Source organism: Zalophus californianus, chromosome 2, assembly GCF_009762305.2.
Source record: "Zalophus californianus isolate mZalCal1 chromosome 2, mZalCal1.pri.v2, whole genome shotgun sequence".
In the NCBI taxonomy this organism is placed as follows: Eukaryota; Metazoa; Chordata; class Mammalia; order Carnivora; family Otariidae; genus Zalophus; species Zalophus californianus.
In genome coordinates, this window is record NC_045596.1 from 180860212 (window position 1) to 180886016 (window position 25805).

The following is a 25805-nucleotide window of genomic DNA, read 5'->3' on the forward strand; positions in this document are numbered from 1 at the left end:
TGGCTTTGAGAAACCTCACCCATGTACAGAAGAGTATGGAACAAATGCTATCCTTTGATTTGAGGGTCAGGACTTCAAATAGGTACTGGAAACATTGTTAAGACCTTTGATGACTATTCACGCACAGCTCCACTTTCGAAGGTATATTCAGAAGATCACCTCTTAGTACCAACAAAAAGATTTTAATGGTAACCATGTCATCTCCTGAGAATGAGGCTATTCTTGTTTATTGATTCTTCTTCCAACATTCCTCAAATATTTACCTTGTAAGTAATCACCTTTCTTGGCATAAATGTAGGGCTGATCTTAGTACTCTCTTAAGTCAGAATCTTTGTTAATGTTCTTGACTTCCCCCAACAAAATCAAGACCCTCTGTCTCTTCATCCAAGAGCTCAGAGGACATAGTTTCAAATCCATGGCTTTGTAATAGCATACTAACAGCAATTTTAGAAATCTCTATTTGAATTATTTTGCTCTGCTACTTACCAGGTATGTGGCTCAAAACAAGTTTTCAAACCTTTCTGAACTAAAAGCTTATTTTTCTATCAAATGAAAAAATAACACCTTCCATTGCACAGTTACCTTAAAAATTAGCAACAATGTTTATAAAGCATCTTGCCCATAAAGAGATGAATAGAAGAGATGGTAGCTCTTACGTTTTTACATCTTCCAAAGCTTAACTAGAATGGTCTCTCTGTCATTTTATTCTCAGTGAATGAGAGAGGACTTTGTCATCTCTGTTCACTTTTTATGGTACAATTATTTTTGATTTTAAAGTTTTAAATTTTATTTGGATTTTGTTTTTTTCTTTCTTTCCCTAATTTACTTTACTTTGTCTTCATCTGTCTTTGTTCTTGAACATTTGTTCTTATTTACCATTTAAAGATTTTTTGATCCTCAATTTATCAAATTTAAAAATATAAAATTACACTGATAACATGAGAACTGAGATTGAGCACTTAAAAAGCATAAGTTGTTTCCAATTAAAATTTTATTGTGAAGATTTCGTGAAATGCCAACCATTCCTTATCCGTGTATGACAGAGAATGCCTCTAATCATTTTGCATATATGAGTACACTGTACATCATTATATTCACTTTTTAATTGTGATTTAGTCATTTCAGGTAATGTGAAATTGGCAAAAAATCATTAATTTATAAAAGTACTCAAAACCTTTCCTATTTTTTGGATGATATACTTTTATGAGATACAGTACCTAAGTTTCAGATTCCCAAGAGGAAAAGTCTAAGATATTAAACAAAAATTGGGAGAGGGGGGATTTAAAAGGATGTAATAATGATAAGTTCCAATTCTTTACAAAAAGATAATGTAATAAATCAATTTGATCATTTTAGCATTATTTAGTAAAAAGGAAGAGGCTGTACATTATTCTTGGGAGTCTTTTTATACCACAACTGGTTTTGGAGAGTTTAAGAATAGAAATGCTTGCTCTAGCCAGGGCACTGAGCAAATGACTCACTTAAATCCTGATAGCTCTAGGTTCCTATGATAAATAAAAAAAAAACTCAGGTTTTTTTTAATTTTGCCTTTTTATTTTATACCACTTTTTAAAAAATAATAAAATCTTCTTATCAAAAAATACAAATGTCTTATGTCACTTTAGCCTGACTCAGAGATCTCCTCAAAGAGGACACTTGGAAATTTTTTCTCACAGGTGAACACATCAAAAACATCCTTGCTAGAGAACAGGGGTATATTTTTCCTTTAGAATGGTACCTTTTGCTAAAAATGGAGCCCAAGAGCTTTGTCAAAACCTGGAGTTAATCTCCTTTATAAATGACACTCTTCAATCAAAAATAAGGAATTGTATTTCTGAAAGCCATTGAAAAATAAGAAATAGTATGTAATAAATTGACATTCTAACTAAATATAAGGGGAGATATTTTCAATAACATCATTATGATTTCAAATGTTTTTAGTGCCCCTTCTATTAGCTAGATGCTAGGTTAGTTATTTTTACAGACCTGTCATAATTAGCCCAGCTGTTTAGCTATTTCTTTTTTTTTTAGATTTATTTATTTATTTATTTGACAGAGAGAGAGAGAGAGACAGACAGACAGAGAGAGAGAGAGAGAGACAGAGAGAGAGGGAACACGAGCAGGGGGAGTGGGAGAGGGAGAAGCAGACCCTAGGCTGAGCAAGGAGCCCAATGTGGGGTTCGATCCTAGGACCCTGGGATCATGACCTGAGGTCTAAAAATTTATTTATTTATTTATTTATTTATCTATTTATTTATCTATCTATCTATCTATCTATCTATCTATCTATCTATCTATCTGAGAGAGACTGAGCACATGCAGGGGGAGCAGCGGGCTGAGGGAGAAACAGGCACCCCAATGAGCAAGGTGCCCGTGACCCTGGAATCACGAGTTCAGCGATTTCAATTTAGATGTGATCATCCTCCATCCTAAGCCTACAGCTGTTTCTTATTTCCTGAAGTCTCCACCTTCAACCTTCTCACTAACCTTACCCTCTTTCCTCTGTCTCTTCAACCATTCCTTTATCTTATCATCAGCATTTAAATAGTATTTAAATCTCTTTCAAAGAAAAAAAAATCAAATGAGAAAACGCAACAAACAACTGACTTCTTTCTTCTCTGAGAGTCAGATCGCTCAAGAACTGGCTTCTCCTCCTTGCCTGATCCTCACCCGCAGTTCATCTCTGAGCATCCCTGATCTGGTTTCCACTCACCCCACTGAAACCTCTCTCAATAAGGCAACGTCCTTACAGCAGCAATGCAAAGAGCTTTCTGTAGAGTTCATCTTCCTTGACCACCTTTTAAAACTCCCTCTTGCCTTTGACTTTTTCATCACTCCTTCCCCAGATTTTCTTCCTCACTCTGGCTACTTTTGTTCAGTCCACTGCATTGTTCTTCCTGCTCAGCCTGTACCTTCACTACTTAAGGCTTCATCCTGGGCCGCTTTTCTTCTGTCTACTCATGAAATAGTATTAAAATCAATGATTCCAGACTTGATGTGGAGAAAGGGGAACCCTCCTATGCTGTTGATGGGAATGCAAGCTGGTGCAGCCACTCTGGAAAACAGTATGGAAGTTCTTCAAAAAGTTGAAAATAGAGCTACCATATGATCCAGCAATTGCACTACTGGGTATTTACTCCAAAGATGCAAATGTAGTGATCCGAAGGGGTACGTGCACCCTGATGTTTATATCAGCAATGTCCACAATAGCCAAACTGTGGAAAGAGCCAAGATGTCCATCGACAGATGAATGGATAAAGAAGAAGTGGTATATATATATATATATATATATATATATATATATATACATATACAATGGAATATTATGCAGCCATCAAAAAGAATGAAATCTTGCCATTTGCAACGACGTGGATAGAACTGGAGGGTGTTATGCTGAGCGAAATAAGTCAATCAGAGAAAGACATGTATCATATGACCTCACTGATATGATGAATTCTTAATCTCAGGAAACAAACTGAGGGTTGCTGGAGTGGTGGGGGGGGTGGGAGGGTTGGGGTGGCTGGGTGATAGACATTGGGGAGGGTATGTGCTATGGTGAGCACTGTGAAGTGTGCAAGACTGTTGAATCACAGATCTGTATCTCTGAAGCAAATAATACATTATATGTTAAAAAAAAAAAAGAAGAAGATAGCAGTTGGGGAAGAATGAAGTGGGGGAAATTGGAGGGGGAGACGAACCATGAGAGACTATGGACTCTGAGAAACAAACTGAGGGTTCTGAGGGGCGGTGGGAGGGTGGGTTAGCCTGGTGATGGGTATTAAAGAGGGTATGTTCTGCATGGAGCACTGGGTGTTATACTAAAACAATGAATCAGGGAACACTACGTCAAAAACTAATGATGTAATATATGGTGATTAACATAACATAATAAAAAAATCAATGATTCCAATAAACATTTATATAATCATAGCTACAACTTTGTCTTTCCATCTCTGGCCTCTCCCCTGAACTCCAAACCCATATATTCACCGATCTACGAATATATCCATGAAGGACACAGAGAAAATGTTCAGTATTTGTCAAATAAATAAATGAACCACAAATGGCCTATAGTTTTAGATACTTCTAAACTTTTTGAAGTAAATATGTCAGATTATAACTGCTCTACCCTATAGATCAAGACACCATAAATTGTCCCCTTCTCTTAAGGACCGTTGCTGACTGTGTCTTATGTACCTCTCATTTCCTGGTGCTGGCACTGCACCTCGTATACATAGTAAGTAGGTATTATATGTGGAAGGAAGGGCACAGGGTGGGGAAGAAAAGGAGAGCAGAAGAGAAAATAGGGTGATCTTTCTTAAAACTTTTTGCTTTGAAATCTTTCAATGCTTTCAATATTATCCCGATAGTCTAGGCTATGTCGTTAGTTAGAATATGAGGATTATTGGATTTTATTTTTAATTTTACTACCTTCATTGGACTCCTTTGGAGGAGAGACTCTATTATTCATTGTTTTAATGTACAGTGTAACTAAAGTAATACCAGGCACTGATGCTCACATTTCTACCAAATTTGAGTTTTTAAATAAGGCAGTGGTATCCTAAGGATATCTTTTGTCAAAGGAAATCCTGCCTCTGCCCTGGCATTTATTTTTTGCAGAGTTCTCTTTCTCCACTCCTTTTTTTTTTACCTGAAGATTTGGTTCTCAAAATGTGGTCCCTGGAACAGCATCACCTCGGTCACCTGGAGACTTAGGAGGACTAAAAATTTTCAAGGGAGCGCAGACCCCAAACTACTGAATCAGAAACTCTGGGGGTAGAGCACAGTATACTGTTTTAATAGGCCCTACAGGTGATTCTTTTTTAAAAACTTTTTATTTATTTATTTGAGAGAGAGAGAGTGAGCATGAGCATGAGTGCGGGGAGGGGCAGAGGGAGAAGCAGATCCCCCGCTGAGCAGGGAGCATGATAGGGGCTTCATCCCAGGACCCTGGAATCATGACCTGAGCTGAAGGCAGATGCTTAACCAACTGTGGTGCCCCAATGCCCCTCCTACAGGTGATTCTAATGCCTGGCCACGTTTGAGAACCTCAGACCTAAAGAAATTATACCTTTTTTTTTTTTTAATTGAAGTGTAGTTGACATATGATGTTATAGTAATTTCAGGCACACCGCCTAGTATGCATCTTTTAGGCCAGCACTAACATGACTTCCTCTGTAAGAATTCATCACTCTCTACTTTCTGCTCCCATAGTATTTTGTCCTAATTCATGAATGTTTATTACTTACCACGTTGCATTACAGCTAATTGCTTCTCCATTTTTCTGTCCCTGCTCCTTAAGGGCTGTGCTATATTTATCTAGGGCACCCAGTGAACCCTCATAAAATTGTGCTGGATTGGTGACTGAATCAATGAATGCTCTCTCAAATACTTTGACTGGAAGGCATGTGTTGAACTGTAGGAATCTGATAGTAGAAAAAAATCCTACAGCTTGTGTAGGCAGTAGCTACTAACATAAATATAGAGCTTGCTTTGTGACAGAACTATTTGAAGCACTTTAAGACATCTATTTATTTGAATTCTGCAAAAATTCTAAAATATGGGTCCTCTTAATAGCCCTGTTTTTTAGATAAGGAAACTGAGGCACAGAGAGGATAAATGGGTGGGGAGGTAGGATATACGATGCTATTTCTGTCAAGTACCAACCATACTCTGCTATCCCTGTATTTCCCAAGAGTGTAAATAACAGACATGGAAGAATTATTTGCCAACATGAAATTCAAAGTCAAACCACTTGACAACTGTTTACCCTTCCCAAATGAACCACGTAAGGTTAGATAGTGCACATAAATGTTACAGAATGATCTTGTTGATTAAAGTTTAGAAGAGAGGTCATTGTGAGAAATTTCTGGGAGAAAACTCCAGGGTGGAGAGCTGGCTCATCTTGTATCCTCAGCTCCAAGCACAGTGTATGAGAAAACACAGACGCTCAAAACAAAGTGAAATTATTTTTCATTAAATCAGCTAAGTTGTGCTACAGTTACACATCCCCTCTGTGGGTTATTCTTAACATTGTCAGTGACCACATAGGAAGGCTATATATAACAGACAGATGGTTGTGAGAAAGAGTGAGGCCTTCTTAACATTCTTAAATTTTTTTTGCCATGTTTCCACTTCTTATGTACTTTCCAGAAAGACAAACTAGTAACTCTGATTTATTTAGAGTGCATAGTGATATTCATTTATGAAGTTACCTCTTATGATTTAATGTAAATAGAAAGTTACAAATAGATTGTACCAGAAAGTGCCCTGGACAAAATCTTACCATGATTTTGTGAGAGACCTATTTGAGAGAGATAGTAGATGAATATGCCATTTTAGCTTTAAACTTAGAATGCAGATAAAATATGTTTTCTCACTTCATGGAATTATTTTGAATTATCTTAGAAACTATAAGTAGCTTTGCAATTTTGTCAAATTCAGGGTTTTTAAATATATTTATCTATTGCACACAAATTGCCCATTTAGGAAATTCAGCAATTCCTGAAGGATGTGGATAATTTCAAACAAATTAACAAATGAACGCTTCTTCCCTTTTTGCCAAAAAGGCCTGATTAAAGCTAGACAGTTTTAGAGATGGTTGGTATATAAATATACCATTCGGTTCAGGTAATTGGGTCTGATTGTATCTTGCTTATTTGTGGCTAGCTGATTTTTCTGCAAGACCAATTGCCATTGACACAGTCCATAAACACTGATACTATCAAAAATAACTCAACACACCTATTAAAATTGCTAAAATCCAAAATGCTGACAACACCAAAAGCCAGTGAGGATGTAGAACAATAGGAACTCTCATTCACTGCTGGTGGGAATGCAAAATGACACAGGCACTTTGGAAGACAGTCTGGTCGTTTCTTACAAAATTAAACACAGCAATCATGAGATCCAGCAATCAAACTTCTAGGTCAGCTCATGTCAGCAGCTTTATTCAAGACTGCCAAAACTGGGAAGGACCAAGATGTCCTTCAAATAGGTTAGTGGATAAACCAACTGTGGTACACCCATTCATTAGAATATGCTGAGCATTAGAAATAAATGACCTATCTGCCCACAAAAAAGATATGGAGAAGCTTAAATGCATACTGCTCAATGGAATAAGCCAGTCTGAAATGACTACATACTGTATGATTTCAACTGTATGGAAAAGGCAAAACTACAGAGAATGTCAAAAGATTAGTGGTTGCACTGAGTGGAGAAGGAATATGGTGGTGATGAGTAGGTAGACTACAGGGGATCTTTAGAGAAGTGAAACTACTCTGTATGATACTCCAGTGGTGGGTACATGTCATTATACAACTGTCAAAATCCACAGAATGTATAAAACCTAATGTGAACTCTAGTATAAACTGTGGACTTAAATTACTAATAATGTATCTATATTGGTTCATCAGTTATTACAAATACACCATGTTAATAATGTTAACATGCAAGATGTTAACAATAGGGAAACTGGACAGGGGTTTATGAGAACTCTGTATTTTCTGTGCAGTTTTTCTATAAACCTAAAACTACTGTAAAAAACAAAATCTATTTTTAAAAAACATCTCAATGATAAGGATCCTATTCTCTTAGTCATCCTTTACTTTGAAATTAGGAAACAATAAGCCCGCCTCTTTGTAAAACTTCTGCGTAAATTTCACAATTCAAGCTTAAGCTACGGCCTTTTTCTAAGGAGTAGAAAAAATGTCATCATGTATATAAATTTTAAAGAACCTGAACAATGTAGTTTATTAAGAACTAATATATAACAGCAGTCAGTTTATCTTGCACAGAATAGGATTTCTGACCTATCCGTAGATTGCTAACTATAACTTTCCAAGGTTTGGTCAGTTTTGGTTAAAAGGGTATTTATACTTTGCTTGTTTGTTTTTCTTTGTTAGTCTTTCCATTCTCTTTGTTCTAACATAGACACCATTCTTCATGTGATTTATGGTTAGGTAGAGTTTATAAATCCTGTCGTCTTTTTTTTTTTTTTTTTCCTTATAGACTATTTTCCTTTGGGGCATAGAAACTTTCCTCAGATAGAGAGAAATTAGTTTCAACATGTTTCAGACCACAAAATAAACTTCATGTGAGTCTACTCTTCATACTAGGATGGCCATTGCTTTTGGTATACAAAGAAAATATACATCATCACAATACCTGTCCTCCCGGTCTTCCCCGGTGGCCCTGGGAATCCTCGAGGTCCAGAAAAGCCAATGGCTCCCCTATCACCTTTAAGACCTGGAGAACCTACATGGTTAATGAAGAAAAACACAGCAGTGATAATTCATTTTTCATATAGATTTGTGGTATAATGAAACAATTTAGTTTTGAATATGCAATAGGCAAATCTCCAAATGAAAGGATAATATTCTTTCCCAAAATTTCATGTGTGACATTGATAAATAATACAAGCAATTGGTAAAAATATTAGCGCACTTAGTACAAGGTAGATATCAATAAATAACATACTGCTATTACAAATAAGAATTCATGAGAAATGGGCGCCTGGGTGGCTCAGTTGGTTAAGTGACTGCCTTTGTCTCAGGTCATGATCCTGGAGTCCCGGGATCAAGTCCTGCAGCCCACTTCTCGCTCTGACCCTCCCCCCTCTCATGTGCTCTTTCTCTCTCACTCTCTCTCTCAAATAAATAAATAAAACCTTAAAAAAAAAAAGAATACATGAGAAAAAAAATCTTGGAGTTTTGACCGGAAGGCTTATGCAGTCCAATTGGGAATCCTCAAATGGCAGGATTTTGCTGTAGCTGAAATGGTAACTTTGAAATGTACAAGGTAGAAACTGAATTCTTAAGATTTGTTCCCAAGAAAGCACAACTCAAGCAATGAGAAATATATAAAAAAATATATATTTTAAAAACTATATTTGTATATATTATATATATGTATTTTAAAATTGGGGTCCTAATGCTGGAATATATTAATCTTTCTTTTGTGCACTTGATTTTACATATTCTATTATAATCCCAAACAATAATGTAACCCTATGTGTGTGTGTGTGTGTGTGTGTGTGTGTGTGTGTGTGTGTGTAGTATATGAAGATTCATTTATGGGTACATATTATATAAATATACAAACCCAGGTTTTATGTTCTCAAATGAAAACAGCCTTTCTCCCCCTCCCCCAATTACTGTGGTGACCATGAAAACTGCATATAAAAGTATTATTTTCCTGTAGAATAAAATATTTCATCCTGGAGCTCTAGCAGTTTGAAATAAACTATTGTAAAAATTTCATTTTAGATTTTAATATCAGTTCACAGAGATCCCATTAATTCAATTTTCAGTTAACTCCTTGGGAAGCACATTATGAAAAATTTAAAAATTATACATCTTTTTCTAATATCAATCTTTTAATATATTTTCATTACTTTATAAGTTCCAGGAGGCAGGACTTACACATATTGAGTAAAAAAAAAAAATCTTGGGGCGCCTGGGTGGCTCAGTTGGTTAAACGACTGCCTTTGGCTCAGGTCATGATCCTGGAGTCCTGGGATGGACTCCCGCGTCGGGCTCCCTGCTCGGCAGGGAGTCTGCTTCTCCCTCTGACCCTCTTCCCTCTCATGCTCTCTCTCTATCATTCTCTCTCTCAATAAATAAATAAAAATCTTAAAAAAAGAAAAAAAATCTTTTCTTGAGGTATATTCATACAGACACCTAAAATTGGGCTAACTTGTCTCAAGAAATGTTAAGTGTATCTTAAATTGTTAAGAAATATTATTCAACTGAGTCTAAACTTTGATTCCAACAGATATTAAGCAGAGATCTAGAACAATAAAATGATAAATTATGTTTAGAAATATTCGTAAAGTTAGGCTGTCTCAATTGAATTTACTCAATATATATTACTTTGTATATATATATAAATTCATATACCATATGTATTAAAAATACAAATGTATATATCTACATATGTATAACAATATATCCATATATCATCCATAGATTCATATATTCAACATACACACACACATACACACACACACACAGACATACTCATACACTCCACCTTGTAGTATCTATTAGCTGGACTTCGTAGCATACAGCCTAAAAAAGAACTAACATCACTTCTCAAGACAGGCTGATTGATTAATACTTACATCTTTCTTCCTCATCCAAGCAAGACAGTCAGACCTCTGTATTCAGTTATTAAGATCTGCCACTCAAATTTACATACAAAAATACTGACTCTAAATTCTCTCTTTTTTTTTTTACTCTTAGAACATTCCCAACTCTTTATAGAGACTCTCTCACTGGTGACTCCCATTTTTACCATTTGCTCCATTAATTCAACAAAAATACACTGAGCACATATATGCCAGTCCGTCTGTTCCTGGAATTACAAAGGTTCTTATCTAAACAGATCTCGCAGTGTGGAGACATATAGCAAGGAGGTGAACAAATAAAGAAAGAAGGTAATTTTGGAGATTATAATTTTAGAATAAAGGGAGAAATGCAATAGAGGATGCCTTGCTTTAGAGAGGGGGGATCATGAAGAACCCCTCCAAAGATGGCTTCCTGAGTACATTACAGTGATACTCAGGATACAGCTGTTCAACTAGGAATTCTGTCACATTGTCAGTGGGCAAACAAATGAATCTATAAATAAATAGAAGTAGATGTGATCCTTTCATAGAAATCACGTTATCTCTAGACATCTATTATGGGAGATGTTTAGGCAGGCTCTGTATGGCCTTTGGAGTTATATGACCTGTTTAATGATGTCTGAAAATATGACCCCTAAATGTAAGTACCATGACTGAACTTTATTCCACGACATCAGATTCTCTGAACCTTTCCAGTGACAATTAGCTAATGTTCTACAATAACCTGTGGCAAGCGGAAAGGGCCTGACACCTGCTGCTAACCCAGAGGCAATCTAAGTACACAGAATCTCAGTCATAGAAATTAGTGTTTTGAGGGACCTGACACATCATCTGTCATTTTGTAGAGGCAGGAACAGAAGACCAGAGAGATTCAACCATTTATAGGAAGCTGGTCTGATAATTAGTCACATATCCTGGGTTTGCAGCTCTCTATTCAAGCTTCTTTCTGTGGTCCAGCAGACTGGGGAAGAGCAGGGACTCTGAAATCATGCCCTCTGGGTTCAAAGACTTGCTCTGCCACTTACCAGCTACTGGTTGATCTTGGGCAAGTCATTTAACTCCCCTGTGCTTCTCTAAAATTGGGGCATTGTTTATCCCTAATCGTAAGTTTGCTGTGATGGTTAAGAGAGTTAGTAGTAAGTGTAAAACACTTGGAAAAGTGCCTGCCACACAGTAAGTGATTTGTTCGTCTTCTTTTCTTCCTCCCCCTCTAATTATTCTCCTTCTCCTTCTTCTTCATGATACCATCATTATTTTCACCAGCTTTTTGTCAAGTCCGCTAAAATTAATTTTATTTAATGATATGTACACAGTTTGCAGGCATTTTTGGATTCCTTGGCACAATGTGTTACCTCCTGAAGAAACCTGCTTTCGACGCTCAGAGCAAGAGTCTGCAGCCAGCAATGCTCCTTACTCATTTGTATATTTAGGGAGTGTGATCCTTGTTGAAGGCTGGGTGAGAGGTCTTTCTGGGACATAGACTGGGAGAAGGGGTGAGGCATGGGTAGATATAAAGATTAATGAAATACAGTTCTTGTCCTTTGATAACCACGGTGAGGATGGACTTTATTTTCTCCTCCAGAAGCATGATTCCTATGGTGGAAAATTCAAGCCAACTAAGAAAAGTAAACAGCACTGGATGATGATCAAAATTTTGCAGCCAAAGGAGCCCTTGGTTCCCTCTTGAGGTCTCTTCCCAGGTCTACAGGTCAGGCTACCCTGGTATTGATCCCAGTGGGCAGAAACAGCCCAGCAATGGCTATCCTGGGGCAATAGCCCAGAAAGTGGCCCCCAAAGGACCTCAGATGAGATCAGGAATCCTTGACCATAACATTCAGCACTTACAGAATTACTTATCATACTGAGAGTTTTGTGAAAGCAGAAATTCTCTCCTTCTGAGTATGGGATCCACAAGGCCTTGTAGGGCATCAGGCACAGGAAAGGGGCTCGGTAAACATGGTGTTGAGTAAAAGGCACTAGGTCATTCTCCCTGGCATGCTTCTAAGGAGCTGCCACTGTGAAATGAATTTCTATTATGTTATTTTGAGATAAAGCAAATTTTAACAGAATGTCCAGCCCAGTACCTGTAGTATATTTAATGCACTGATCATTTAGGGCTACTAGAATAATCCTTTAAGTTTCTCAGGTTTACATATCATGGTTGTGAATCTAGGGGACTTTGAGTTGGTCAAACTGAGTTTAATGAGCTCAACTGGAAGTATAGGTAGGATTTGAATGAACTCGCTGTAATCAGGAAGTAGAAATACAACTGCCCATCATATACTTTTTACTTCCTTATTCCAGTACTTCTATTGGGCAATCAGGCAATCTGGCAGAGAACAAAACAGAATGCAGCAATTAAGTAGGGAAGAATCCATGAGGAGAGATGCCTGGTAACCTGAATATTTCTGCTGCAGTGCCCTAAACCAAATGGCAACTTCATAATCTAAAATAGTCAATTTATTCCCCAACAACAAAATCTAACTCTTTTATATGAGAAACTGCATAATGCCTATTTGTGTAAATGAGCAGTCCCAACAGCAACAGACTAAACTCTCATGAAAAGAATCAAAGCAGCTTTGCAATGGGATCTGTTTAGGGTATTAACAAAAGCTGGAACTTTTAAATCCATCTTTCTATTTCACACATCCATAGTTCAGAAGCAGTTGCAAAAGATGCTCCCAAGATGAAGCTTTGTACAGCAAGTTGTAGCCCAGACTGAACTTACATGGTTGAGTTAGAAAGCTTTGACAATTGCAGTTTGTTACGGAGGTGCTGACAGACCCCTGATAGTATTAGCTCTGACAGCTGACAGCATACTGGTTACTTCCCTTGCTATGACATGAGTACACGATTGTGAGGATCTCCTGAGTGCTAGGCAAGCAGAAAGACTTTTCTGAATAAAGAATCTTACCTGGCAATATTTTCAAAGGCATACCAATAACCCACCTGATATACATATGTATACACACACACGTACATACATATCATATATAATAAAATAATTTTAAAATCTTTTTAATGTGAACTATGTACTGGCTTTTTAAGCATAATGTTGTTAAGGTCAGAGAGGTGTCAAATTCACATCTTTCATTTTTAAATACTATTTTTCTGATGTAACCTGGGGGCTAGTCAATATATTGATCAGAAAGAAGAACATTTTATATAACCAAAAGACAGAATAACAGGATGAAGTACATGGTATTTAGACATGATTCTGGCAGCGCAAACCATTCCGGTTATAATTAAGCCATGCGGTATACTCCCCACTTTCAAAGAGCATGCGGGTATTTGATTTCTAGCCAAGAATAACATGACAATCATGCTGTTGCTATTGTCTCCCCTATTTTTGTGAGAGCAAGGAAAGTTCATGCTCTTTCTCCTTTTCTGTCTTCTATGATCTTCTCTCAAAATATTGCTTTCAAGATTGCAACATCAACTGAGAAGAATAATTTAAGCCAATTTTGCTCTAAGTAAGATAAAGAGAGTAGCTGACAGTAAAAGTAAAAGTCATCCGTATTCTAGTCAATATTTACATTTAGGTTTCATTTTTTTTTAAGATTTTTATTTATTTATTTAACAGAGATAGAGAGAGAGCACAAGAAGGCAGAGCGGCAGACAGAGGGAGAGGGGGGAGCAGGCTCTCCACCGAGCAGGGAGCCTGATGCGGGGCTCGATCCCAGGACCCTGGGATCATGACCTGAGCCGAAGGCAGACGCTTAACTGACTGAGCCACCCAGGCGCCCCTAGATTTCATGGGTTTAAACAGATACATCCCAGTTAAGGACTATATAAGGAATGTGATCCAATTTCCTTTGAAACACACACACATGCAAATATATTCAATGTGAAGATGATTTTCATATTCTCCTTCTCTTGTGACCTAAAGCTAGGGCTACCATATACTGTGTGCGATCAGTAACACAGATAGCACTCCCCAGACAATGTGAAAACCCCCATGTGGTGGCTCTGGCTAAAGCATTTAACTTTCTTCAAAAAGCGAAAGTCAGTTACATTTGGTACATTATAGTGCTTAGGCTTTCGGAAAACACTTAATATCCCCCTTAGCACACACATGTCCAGATACACACATGTGTGCACCCCACGGGAGACAGCTCAAATAGCAATTCCCCCTACACACATATATGGATGTATATTATCAGGTCCTGAAGGATATGATGAAGTAGTACTATTACCATACCTACTGCACCTGGAATGCCTTGTGGACCACGTTCTCCAGCAGGACCTCTATCTCCTTTTTCACCAGGGGGTCCAGGAGGACCTTTAAAAAATAAGTGACAATTACCAATTACAGGTTTAAAACATAGGTAAAATGAATATGTCATGTTTCAAGACAGTTCTATAAGTAAAGCCAGTCTTCTATTTGTTGTGTAGTAACATAGAACGAGTAAGACTGACCTTCCTGAATGGAGGCGTGCCCGACTATGGAGGAGCGCAGTGCCCTATACTGACAAGGCTGAGATAGCACTAGAATAGATAACCTAATCATGTATTACATATTTATGTGTGCCTAGCACTTTTTTAGGTTCTTAGAACCCAGGAGCAGAGAAAAGACTTGGAGTCAATGATGCCATAAACCCAACTTAGTATTGTGTACATACTAGGCAGATTTCACTGTATTGATTTAAATGCTGTGTGGAAAATGTGGAAGGATGTAAAAATCATGTGTGATTCACACATAGTAGACAACCAAAAACCATGTTGTTGAAAATGACAAACTCAGACGTTTGTTAGAGAGATGCAGATCAGCAGGAGTAGCAATGGTTGAAAAGCCGTTGAGAGCAGGATTTGAAAGGTAATTTGAACAATGGAGAGAATGAGATGAAAGAATCTGGGTAAGAGGGAAAGACTTGGGGAAAGGTAGGAAGGTGAAAATGAGTAAAAGAATACTTTTCAAATAAAATATGGTTGACCCTTGAACAACATAATGGGTTTGGATGTTGGGTCCTCTCATATACAGATATTTTTCGACAAATACAGTACAGTACTGCAAATGTATTTTCTCTTGCTTATGATGTTCTTAATAACATTTCTTTTTTTCTAGAATACAGTATATTAAGACATATAACATACAAAATACATGTTAATTGACTGTTATTGTTAAGGCTTCTGGTCAACAGTAGGCTATTAGTAAAGTGTTGGGGGATTCAGAAGTTACATACTCATTTTCAAGGGCACAAGGGGTCAGCACCCCAAACCCTGCACTGTTCAACTAGAGTTGTATTAAGTGATTATATTAAGTAGAATCCCTAAATAGATATAGAGATGATAAAATCAGTTGGGAGAGGTTGCAGGGAAAATTTTGACTACCCGGCCTCACAATTTCCCAAGTGTCCCCTGAGTACTGAATTTAATCAATACTGATTTAGTCACTTGAATTTTCTGTGCCCAGCAAAATGGTTATCTAGTGATCACCTCTTGAGAATGATGGCACTTTGGAACTTAAAGGTAACCCTGCTAGTAGTCTATCTTCTACGCAGACCGCATAGGACAAGTATTAATCCCTTCACTTCAAGCAGAACACTTTGCAATTTCCTTTTCAACTCTAAAAGGAAGAAACAAACTTGGATATACTACAGAATAATAAATAGCAATGTTTTAAAAGAGGCATTTTCAATCGCTGTGGTTTAGCCAAATGCATAGTCCAAGGATGACACACAACTATATTTAGCATCACTGGTTGGAGAGCACTTGCTTACACATTTTAATCAGGTACGAGAATAAAATACCTGAAGAATTTGAAGAGAGGACCACATGAATAAAGATTATCTCATGAAAAAGTATATTCTGTTCATGTTCCTTATTTCTTTTGAAATCTTGTCCCTGCTTCTCTCCATTTTTCTGATCTGTTCCATTTTTCAAGGTCCAGCTTGGATTTTAGAACCTTTCTTCCCTGGTTACTCAACTTTCAAGATATCATTGTTCTTCTCAATGGCACTTTGCCCCTTTCTCTTCATATGCAACATGGGGCAGTAATATCTTATTATACTTTCATTACAAAAGCAACTCTACTTATTACTGGAAATACAAAAGCCTAGAAAACTATAATTCATAATTCAATCATCTTAAGAGACTAACCATTAACATTTCTTTTCTGTGTATTTTTTGTTTTGCTGGACTACATTTTTTTAAACATAATCACACACAAATTCCCCTAAGCTATAGCTTTATGTTGGAGACATATATTTAGATGTTGCCCGAGAAATGTCACAGTTCTACACCAGTGAGGAGTTACACCTCCACAACCATGAACATGGCTGCAGTTGATTCATCTCTACGTAGTGACAAAGTTAAGGGCAAGCAGGACAGAAAGACTCAATTTGCAGCCCGAATTTTGCTGAGCAAATTGAAAGGAAGCAAATCCACACTACTCAAGCGTGGTGTTTTGAAAAAAAAGTGGACAAGGAAAGACTTTGATTTAGTAATTAGAGCTCTAAAGCAAGACACAGACATTCCAAAAAAAAGTAGAATGTATGAGATAGGAAACAAGTCACTGACAGACTGGATCTTGGCTCTTAGCCTCTGTGGTTAAGAGTTTTCACCATTTATTCAGCCAGTAAGAGATGGAACTCTTTTATAAACACTTCCCTTTCAATTATTTTGCAGGTAACTCTGTAGAGTAACTGCATAAAGCTCTATTGTTGGAGAATTAATTCAATCATAACTAATACATGGGTTATTTTATATAATTCTGAGTCAAAGTTTTTTATATAAAATACTGACACTAGGTTTCTGAATCCCAGAGTAAGAAAACCAGGCATGCCTTGAAGAATTCTAACTAGGTGTGTTGGCTGTTACATTTTTATCCTTATTTTATTGTTCCTGTAACATTAATCTCACTTATTATGTTTCATTTTTATACATTGTTATATCTCTTCTACTGCCTAGAAAACATGGAAGTATCTCAATAAATATTTTTAGTGTCTTTTACATATTTTGGGAGAGAGAAGTACACAGATCATACACCAGTTTTCTCTTAGCTTTGTGTGTAGAACTTTTGAGAATACAGTCAAAATCACGCTATCATGCTACCTTCCAAAAGTGGTCTCCTCTCCATCCCTGCTGTAGCTCACACCTTATCATCCTGCACTTGGACTAGTCTAGAGATTTTTATCTGGTCTGAATGTATTCTATTTCACCCTCATCTTTCCTTCAGTTCCAGCTTTAAAAATATAGTACCTCTATCAACTATATATAGAAATATAGATATCTATTCTGCCATGTTGTGGAAGAAAGAATGAAGAACTTAAAAGTCAGGAGACTTGGTGTCTTTGCAGTCACCCTCTTTGCTCTGAATTACTAGCAAGCCATAAGAATTCACACTATTTTTCTTCAAATTTAATACCTTCTAACTGCAAAGTTACAGGGATAATTCATAAATGCTGCAGCAGTAATTTGCCATTCACAATTCCCTCTATAAAACATACATACAAAATCCACTACTTAGCTCCCTTCCTGTGATTTTTTTTTAAAAGGAAAACTAAGATCTCTACATCACCACAAAAAAGAACTGATTTAGAATACTCAGTAACCATAAATATCGGAGATCAAAATTACACAGTTTACTAGAAAAGCAAACCCAGGCATATCCCATCATTTAAAATCCTCAGATGATACCAAAGAACTAATAATGTCTGCCTAAATTTCCAGAGCTATGGTTCTCTGTGTCCTATTCATTATGATCACACATTTTCTACTTCATTCTCAATCATTCCTTGTCATCATAAAAATCTACAAAAATCTATTGCTGCTTAAACCTGCCTCTTTTTTTCTTTTAGTTTTCATGCTCATTGACTTAGATCTATCTTTAATCTGGAAGAGGCCTTAAAGATTTCTTAGTCAAACATACATATAGAGGGGTCAGAGAGAGTAAACTATCCAAGGTCTTAAAGCTAGTTGGGTAAAACCAGAACTAGACTACTTCTTTCCTGACATTCTAGGCTATCCTATTCTAAACTTAACTGACTTCATTTCTGGTATCTGTTTTTCTATTATTCCTGGGATGAATTTTTCCACTACACAGTGGTTAAAGACAACAATTTTTTTATTTTTTAAATCATGATAATTGGTTGCACAAATCTCCAGATTTATATTCTATCAATTGTTTATTCTTCTTCCTTGACATGAATATGTTTATGTTTGAATATAAATATGCTTTTAGATCCTGGAAAGAAAATTTGCTTAAAATTTCTTTTCAAATAAACATCACATTAGCTTTTCTCACCACTGAGCCATATTGTACTTTATTTCTCTTAACTCCTCTCCTGAAATGTTTACCGACTTTGTTTCTCTAAATCATGCTATGTCTCACCCCCTACCAAACTACTCCACTATTGCAGTGATGAAATTCCATTTAGTCCTTTAGACTCTAATGACTATAATTACTTGAAAATGTGTTAAATTTTCTTGTCTCTTTTATCTTCATGATTACTTAGCAACTGTTAATATCAAAAGGGGGGGCACAAAGATGGCTAATCCTACAACCAACAAATGATAGGGCACTCATTAATTTGTACAATTTGTTTTTCTTGGGTTATAGTTTCATAAGTACCTGTTAAAAATTTCTTTTATGCCTAGATTTGGTAGAGAATATAAAAAACAGTCCCTAATTTTAAGGAATGTATTGTTTCCAAGAAGAGGCAACACTGCTCTAGAAGACAATGTAAGGTACTTTTCGAGATGATTATCATGTGAAGATTTCTCTGATGAAATAATAACTAATGTCTAATATTAAGCAAGATACAGATGTCAGGAAGAGTATTACTCTGATGGAACTAGAGAAGGCTTCACATATTAGATGGACATTGAATGAGAGATACGATATTTTCAGATAGAAATAGAAGATAAGATATTTCAAGTGAAAGCAAAGGCATGAGGCAGGCTATAAAAACTACTGGGTGTTAGAATCACAGTTAAATCACTTGAAGTACTTGGTATCAAAAAGGGAAAAGGGAGGGAATCAGATATTCAAAAGTGGTTAAAAGACACATTATAGAAGACCCTGAGTGCCACAGAGAGAAATGTATAATGAGGAAGTGATAGGCTCATAATCTAGGGTTTCTCTTCAGGAAGACTGCATTTTAACAAGAATGTAGATAGGATTATAGTCTGAAAAAAAGAAATGAGGAAGGAAATATTTGGGAGACTATTTCAATAGTCTGGTAGAGTGGTGGTAAGAAAAGTTTACACAAGAATATAAAGAATCAACAAGGGGATAGAGAATATAGAACCTAAGAACTAATAGCAGTCTCAGAAGAAAATAAAAACAATTAAAATTGCTATGTTGGAAATCTGGAAAAATGACACTGTCATTACAAAGTGTGACTCAATAAGAAGAAAGTGCTAGTTTCACTTATTTATTCAATACATATATATTTGCTCACCCACTGTAGAGCAGGCCCTTTAACAGGCGTTGGGTAGGGGGAGACTGACAAGAGAGGTGAAACTCAACCTCACTGAACTCACATGCTATTAGAGAAGATGTATGCTAAACAAATAAGCCAATGTGTATATGGAAAATTTCATCAAGTGGCAAGTACTGTTAGGAAGTTAAAGCAAATGATGACACAGAGGGATGGGGGAGGAAAAACTAACCTCCAAAAAGGTGTTTTTGAAGAAGGAGTGGAGCTCTAAGAGAAGAATGTTTCAAGAGAGCGGGAGTGTAGTGCACATTACAGACAGCAAGAAGTGAAACTAACATTTCCTCCTTCGTTACTTATACTTTTAGGTAGCATTTTCACTTTTCCAGATTTCCAAGCTAGACAGAGGGAGTGCCAAAGGGGAAATGGGAAAATGAGGGCAGATACATAGAAGAGTTCCAGACCAAGTAGGAATTTAGATTTATTCCAAATCAATGGGAAGAATATCGAAGGGGCTTAAGCATGAGAGCTAAAACATCTACTAACTTTTTTTAATACCACTTTTTTGCTCTCCATAATATAGAATGAATTAGAAGTTGAATCAGGAGGAACAGAGAAGTTGATGTAGCGCATCAGACAAGTATAGTCACTTGAATTAGCGTAGTAGCAGAGGAGATAGCGAGAAGTGGTTTTATTTGAAATATTGTGTGTGAGAAGAATTAACAGGACTCATAAATGGATCAGATGTAGGAAGTGACAGAAAGACATCAAAGAGCTTCTGAGATCTTGGAGTGGGTAACTAGTTGGATGATACGGCTGATAAGGCTGGGGAAGCCATAGAGTGGGGCATAGATGGGGTAGGATGCTCAAGAATCAAGGGTTTGGTTTTGGATTTATAAAATTTTGGATACTTATTTGAAATCCAAAGTGAACCTGTCTGATTGTTAGAGGAAATGATGATTAATTCAAATTTTTCTTTGTCATCTGTATTAATGTAATAATTAAAGAGTGCATGCAATGCATTCCACATAAGTAAGCTATAAAGCACAATAAAACAGAGAATAACCCTGCAACGTCACAAATCAAGAAATAGGTCTCTATTTAGGTGCTCCCTGATCTCATTTATCTTCTTCCTTTTCAGAGTTAAAACATTAGCCTGAATTTTGTGTTTCTCACCTGCTTTCCTGCACTTTATAAGCCACCATTCTTATTATATATGTAAGCATCTATAAATCCACATTATTTGTTTTTGCTAAGTTGTGAGCATTAGAAACAAAATTGTACTATATATAGTTTTCTGTGACTTGCTTTACATTTTTTTTCTTGTAAACACTTGGATATTAGACAAAGTGTTTTTTTTCCTAAACTAGTGATATGTAATAAAAATCTTATGGATTTCTATTTATTACTAATACAATAAAAATATTAAAATTATAAATCAGCATTTAACAGACATGGAGGCTAGAATAAGAGGATCTAACACGAATTTAATTAGAATTACAGAAGAAAGGATAGGGAGGGTTGTGAAGAAGCAGTATTCAGAGACTGAAGCTGATAACTTTCCTGAATTTATGTTGGATTTAAATCCACAAATATGAGAAGTAAAAACAAATGCAAAATGAATAAATTATCAATATAAAAACACAACTAGTGAAATTGCTGGTAATGAAGACAAGAAGGATGACAGGCAGATTGGCAGTCATTTTTAAAATAGCAAGCAAAGCCAAAAGCCAAGGAAATATCCTCAAAATATGGATTGAAATAACCAGAATAGGTGTCAACCAAAGAAATATGTATGCAGTAGAACAATTTAAAGATCAAGGACAAAATTGAGAAGATGAAATCAAAAGGTCTCACCTTTTAGACTTTCACTAAATGAACCTCCAAAAGATATACTTTAGGAAGAAGGAAAATGATCGCACAAGTGATGTCTGAGGCACATTTAGAAGAAGGGAAAATTGGCAAACTCATGTACAAATTTTAATACTGTCCATATAATGTAAGAAAAATAATACTGACTAAATTCTTGGTTTTTCTTAAACTATATAAAATAGAAATAAAGTATACTCGAAAACAGAAAATCAGGGAAAGGGGCCATCAGACAAAGTTTTTTAAGTTCCCTGTATATTTAGGATCAAGGTGAAGATATCGATCAATGTTAGACTTCGTCAAGATAAAGTTTAAGGACAACCACGAACCAAACAGAAATAGATTAGAAAGTTTCCAAAATTTTTTTGGTGGAAAGAAAAATTCAATGAGAAAAATCTCAATCAATCCAAAAGTCGACAAGAAAGGAAAGCAAATGAAACACAGAACTGGACAAAAACAGCACAAAATAAGATGGTAGAAATAAGTACAGTGAAAAGAAATGGTTAGATTGAACATTTTTTAAAAAGTGTTCTTGGAGCGCCTGGCTGGCTCAGTCGGTAGAGCCTGAAACGCTTGATTTCAGGGTTGTGAGTTTGAGCCCCATGTTGGGTATAGAGATTACTTAGAAATAAAATCTTTAAAAAAAAGGGTTCTTTATGTAAGAGAAGCCTAAAACAAAGTAAAATATGAGAAAATATTTAAAATGTAAATAAAATCTAGAGTAAAAATGTATATGATGTGTATATTAATTTAAAAATCAGTAAGATTCAATTTACTATGGTTTACCAATAGCAACCAAAGCAGAAATTGACAAACTTATTGTTATTTTACAGAGTTCAAAGATCTTTCTAATTAATAATACAGTCAGGTAAGAAATAAAAAAGACTCTGGAAGTTTTGAAAAACAGAATTAACAAGCTTGATTTGTGGACAGGCAGAGAATTTGGTGCCTTATAGAAAATTTGTATTCATCTTCATTAATATAGCATATTTTGAACAATGACTCATTAGATCTTAAAGGCATTTTTTTATCACTTTCAATTAAAGAACACCAAGATACTGTTACCTTACTGTGTCTTGATAATATCTCAAAATTACTTTCTCCGGACATCTGTAGTAAACATATGCTCAAAAACTATTTTGCACCATAGGATTTCAAACACCAAATCTCTGCACATAACAGTATATTTTAATATATTATTTTCTGGAGGAATGAGAAAATATTTTACCTTGAATTAAAGTGATATTTTTCAATGTCTGAGAGTGTTCCCAATCTTTCAGTCTGAGATCATTAGTGATGTTATTCAGTACTTTCACTTCTCCTTTTATTTCCTGTTCCAAATTCACTTGTTTTTCTTTCACAGACATAATTTCTGCTGATGCATTGTACACAAGCTCCTCTAATCTACTCATGTCCTGTGAAATATAAGCATCCACAATTTTTATTACACACATAATTATCAATCTGTAAGTTTAAGAAGCCCTGAGAGCCAGGTATTTTTTTTTAATTATTACAGAACATTATGGAATAAGAATACGGACATTAGAGAACTGTCTTAAAAGAGTAATTTTTTGGCTTTGAAGCATTTCCTCTTTTAACTGAATGGCTGAATTGTTACACCCTCTGTCCCCTCAAAATTAGTTGAATATACCCAAGGTATGCTTCCATTCCTAAATATATAGATGTCAAAATGCTAAAAATGAAACAAAAAACTTGTATTTTTATCAGAAGTGAAATTTCTTTGTACTGTACTTAGAGTAACTACATATTCCAATTCTGTGAATTTGATAGAATTTGTATATTAAAATGTTTTATAGCAATAATAAAGTTTAATGTCATAATTCTCAGTGGTAATGGGAAATACTTCAGGATAGTTTTTCACATTCAGTAAAATCTCAACTAGAATTTTAACAATCTCTTACTTCCAATTTTTTTTTTTTAGATTTTATTTGAGAAAGAGAGAGAGAGAGTACAAGCAGGGGAAGGGGGAGGCAGAGGGAGAAGCAGACATCAGGGAGCCCAATGGGGGGCCAATCCCAGGACCCCAGGATCATGACCTGAGCCAAAGGGAGACACTTAACTGACTGAGACACTCAGAATGAGGTTAAGTATACAGTCATAATAAAGTTTTTGACAGTGTTTGTCTTTATTTTCCTTTCAAGACTTTGGCTTGGTTTTCCTTTGGCTGTTGGGCTGTTTCTGATGCAGCAAACCTTCTCATCCATTTTGGTGACATTTTCTGTCCCTCTGTTCTTTTATCGTATCCTCTGCTTCATGGTATGCTCTATACTTTTCTTTCTTTTATTTTTTTGAACAGATGTGTAAACTCTAGCACATTCTTATTGCCGTATTGATTCTGAAGATAAGCACATCCTACCCACAGCAGTGTTGTTCCAGGAAGCAGGGCAGGAATAGTGGTAAGTTAGAAAAGAGACTATGAATTGCACAAATACTGTAAAAGTAAAAACATGTTTCAAAACTACGATAAGCCCATATCCAAAGGAGTAGTCTATGTCAGTGGCCTGCTGGACTGTGAATCCCGCATGCCCGCCCTGCCTCCCGCCTGGTGGAGGGGGAATGCGCTATGTGGAGCTGGGAGGGTTGCTACGGGGTGGGAGAATTCACAGAGGTTTCCAGGTGACTCATGTCAGGATCATTCCTTGTGCAAAATCTCATGTAGATGAAGATGAAGTGGTTTCTTGGTCAGTAACTGCAATTTCTTTCTTTTAAAAGTCAGGGAGTTTCTTGTATAGTTTTATTACAATCGGTCCGGCTTTAATTTCACCCATCTCCATGAAAGCAAAGCACTTGGTGCTGGTGAACCTTTTTTTAGGCTTGTAGTGTTTGAATTCAAAGAAGATACCGGCACCTTTGGTTAATTTTTCAACATGCTTCTGGAGCTCAATGTCCACAATAAAATGAACATATGTATCTTCTTTTCTTGAAGCCACAGGAGTATCTTGCACAAGAGTTAAATCCATGCCATTCAGATCCTTTAGGCTAACTGTGATATAGGGATTGATGCACTGCCCCGCATCCTTCAGACTGATTTTCTCAATTCTGATGGTGAGTGACGTTATTCCTTGCTCTGACTGCAGCCTGGGTAGGAAAGTGCCAGGAACTCTCGCAGGAAAGGAATCAGGAGACCCTGCTCCAGCACCACCCTCTTCTTCATCTTCTTCAAATTCCCAATTCTCTTCTTCACCAGGTGCTAAAATTTTTCTTAAGGGGACAGGCTGCATGTCAAATGGGAATTCCTTTTTATATGTAATATTCTTTAGGATTGGTTCTAGCTTCTTCAGGTCCCCAAGTTTAAATTCTTGAGACTGGACTATAAAGCTGAACTTCATAATTCCAAACATGTTGCAATTTTGCCTATGGTTTTCTTTTGTTCTTCTGTGAATTCAGAATTATTGTGTTGAGCTTGAGCCTCTTTTTATCCTAATATCTGATACTCGTCTATTGCCTCCACCAGCTGGCCCCAAGAGTCGAAGTCGGTGCCTCTCCTAAAACTGGTGCCTCAGAGCCGCAGCAGACTCCAGGTCACCTCCGACATGGCTGGTGCCCACTCCGACCCCTCTCGCCCCTACCCCAGCAAGGCTGGGCTCTGGGGTGCCATCCTTCCCGGGACTGGCCCCGACATAAACAGGGCCAGGAGGAACCCCTACGGCCACCACCGCCACCCACTGAGGAGCTGCCCAAGCCCATCTGCCCTATACTTTTCTAAGGACATGTCTGCTTAACTGCTGATGTTATTTTCATTTCCCACTGGCATATAGAAATAAGCCAGCGGTATATTGCTCCCGAATCCAGGTACAAAGAGAAAATTACACTTGCCTTGACTAGACTGGGCAAGTGACTAGACTGGTCAAGGGAGTTAGGGTGTAAAGCCTTTGAAAGGAAATGAGCAGATACCTAGATTGGCCTCTTCGGTGGCACTACACTCAAGCAGAGAAGCTTATCAGTTTTTACAGCTCTAACTGCACCTTCCCCTCATCCAAATCCCTATTCTTGTCTCTACTCTCTATCTCCTCCTTCCTTGACTATCTGACATTTCCATATCATATGCTACAAGTCATGATAATGAAAAGTACAGCACAAGGAATACAGTCAATAATATTGTGAGATGTATGGGGATGGATGGTGACTACACTTTTTGTGCTATTAATGTATAAAATTATCAGTTCACTACGTTGTACACCTCAAATTAATATGACATTTAAAATAAATACAATTTAAGGACATCTGGGTGGCTCAGTTGGTTAAGCATCTGCCTTCAGCTCAGGTCTTAATCCTAGGGTCCTGGGATTGAGTCCTGCATCGGGCTCCTTGCTCAGTGGGGAGTCTGCGTCTCCCTCTGCCTCTTCCCCCCACCCCGCTTGTGCTCTCTCTCTCTGACAAATAAATAAAATCTTTAAAAAAATAAA

At 36.7% G+C, this 25805-nt stretch overlaps 1 protein-coding gene and 1 pseudogene across 3 annotated transcripts in view; both read right to left on the reverse strand.

Annotated features, from left to right (window-relative positions):
- The window catches only part of MSR1 (macrophage scavenger receptor 1), a 90805-nt gene that overhangs the window by 36036 nt on the left and 28964 nt on the right, over positions 1–25805 (reverse strand). For all 3 annotated transcript variants that reach the window (XM_027600370.1, XM_027600369.1, XM_027600371.2), the window contains exons 5-7: positions 22607–22793; positions 14331–14411; positions 8167–8256 (exon numbers count right to left, since the gene is read on the reverse strand). In XM_027600370.1, coding sequence (XP_027456171.1) covers positions 8167–8256; positions 14331–14411; positions 22607–22793 — 358 coding nt within the window. The remainder of the gene's footprint in view (positions 1–8166; positions 8257–14330; positions 14412–22606; positions 22794–25805) is intronic.
- On the reverse strand, positions 24032–24934 carry LOC113925763 (annotated as a pseudogene).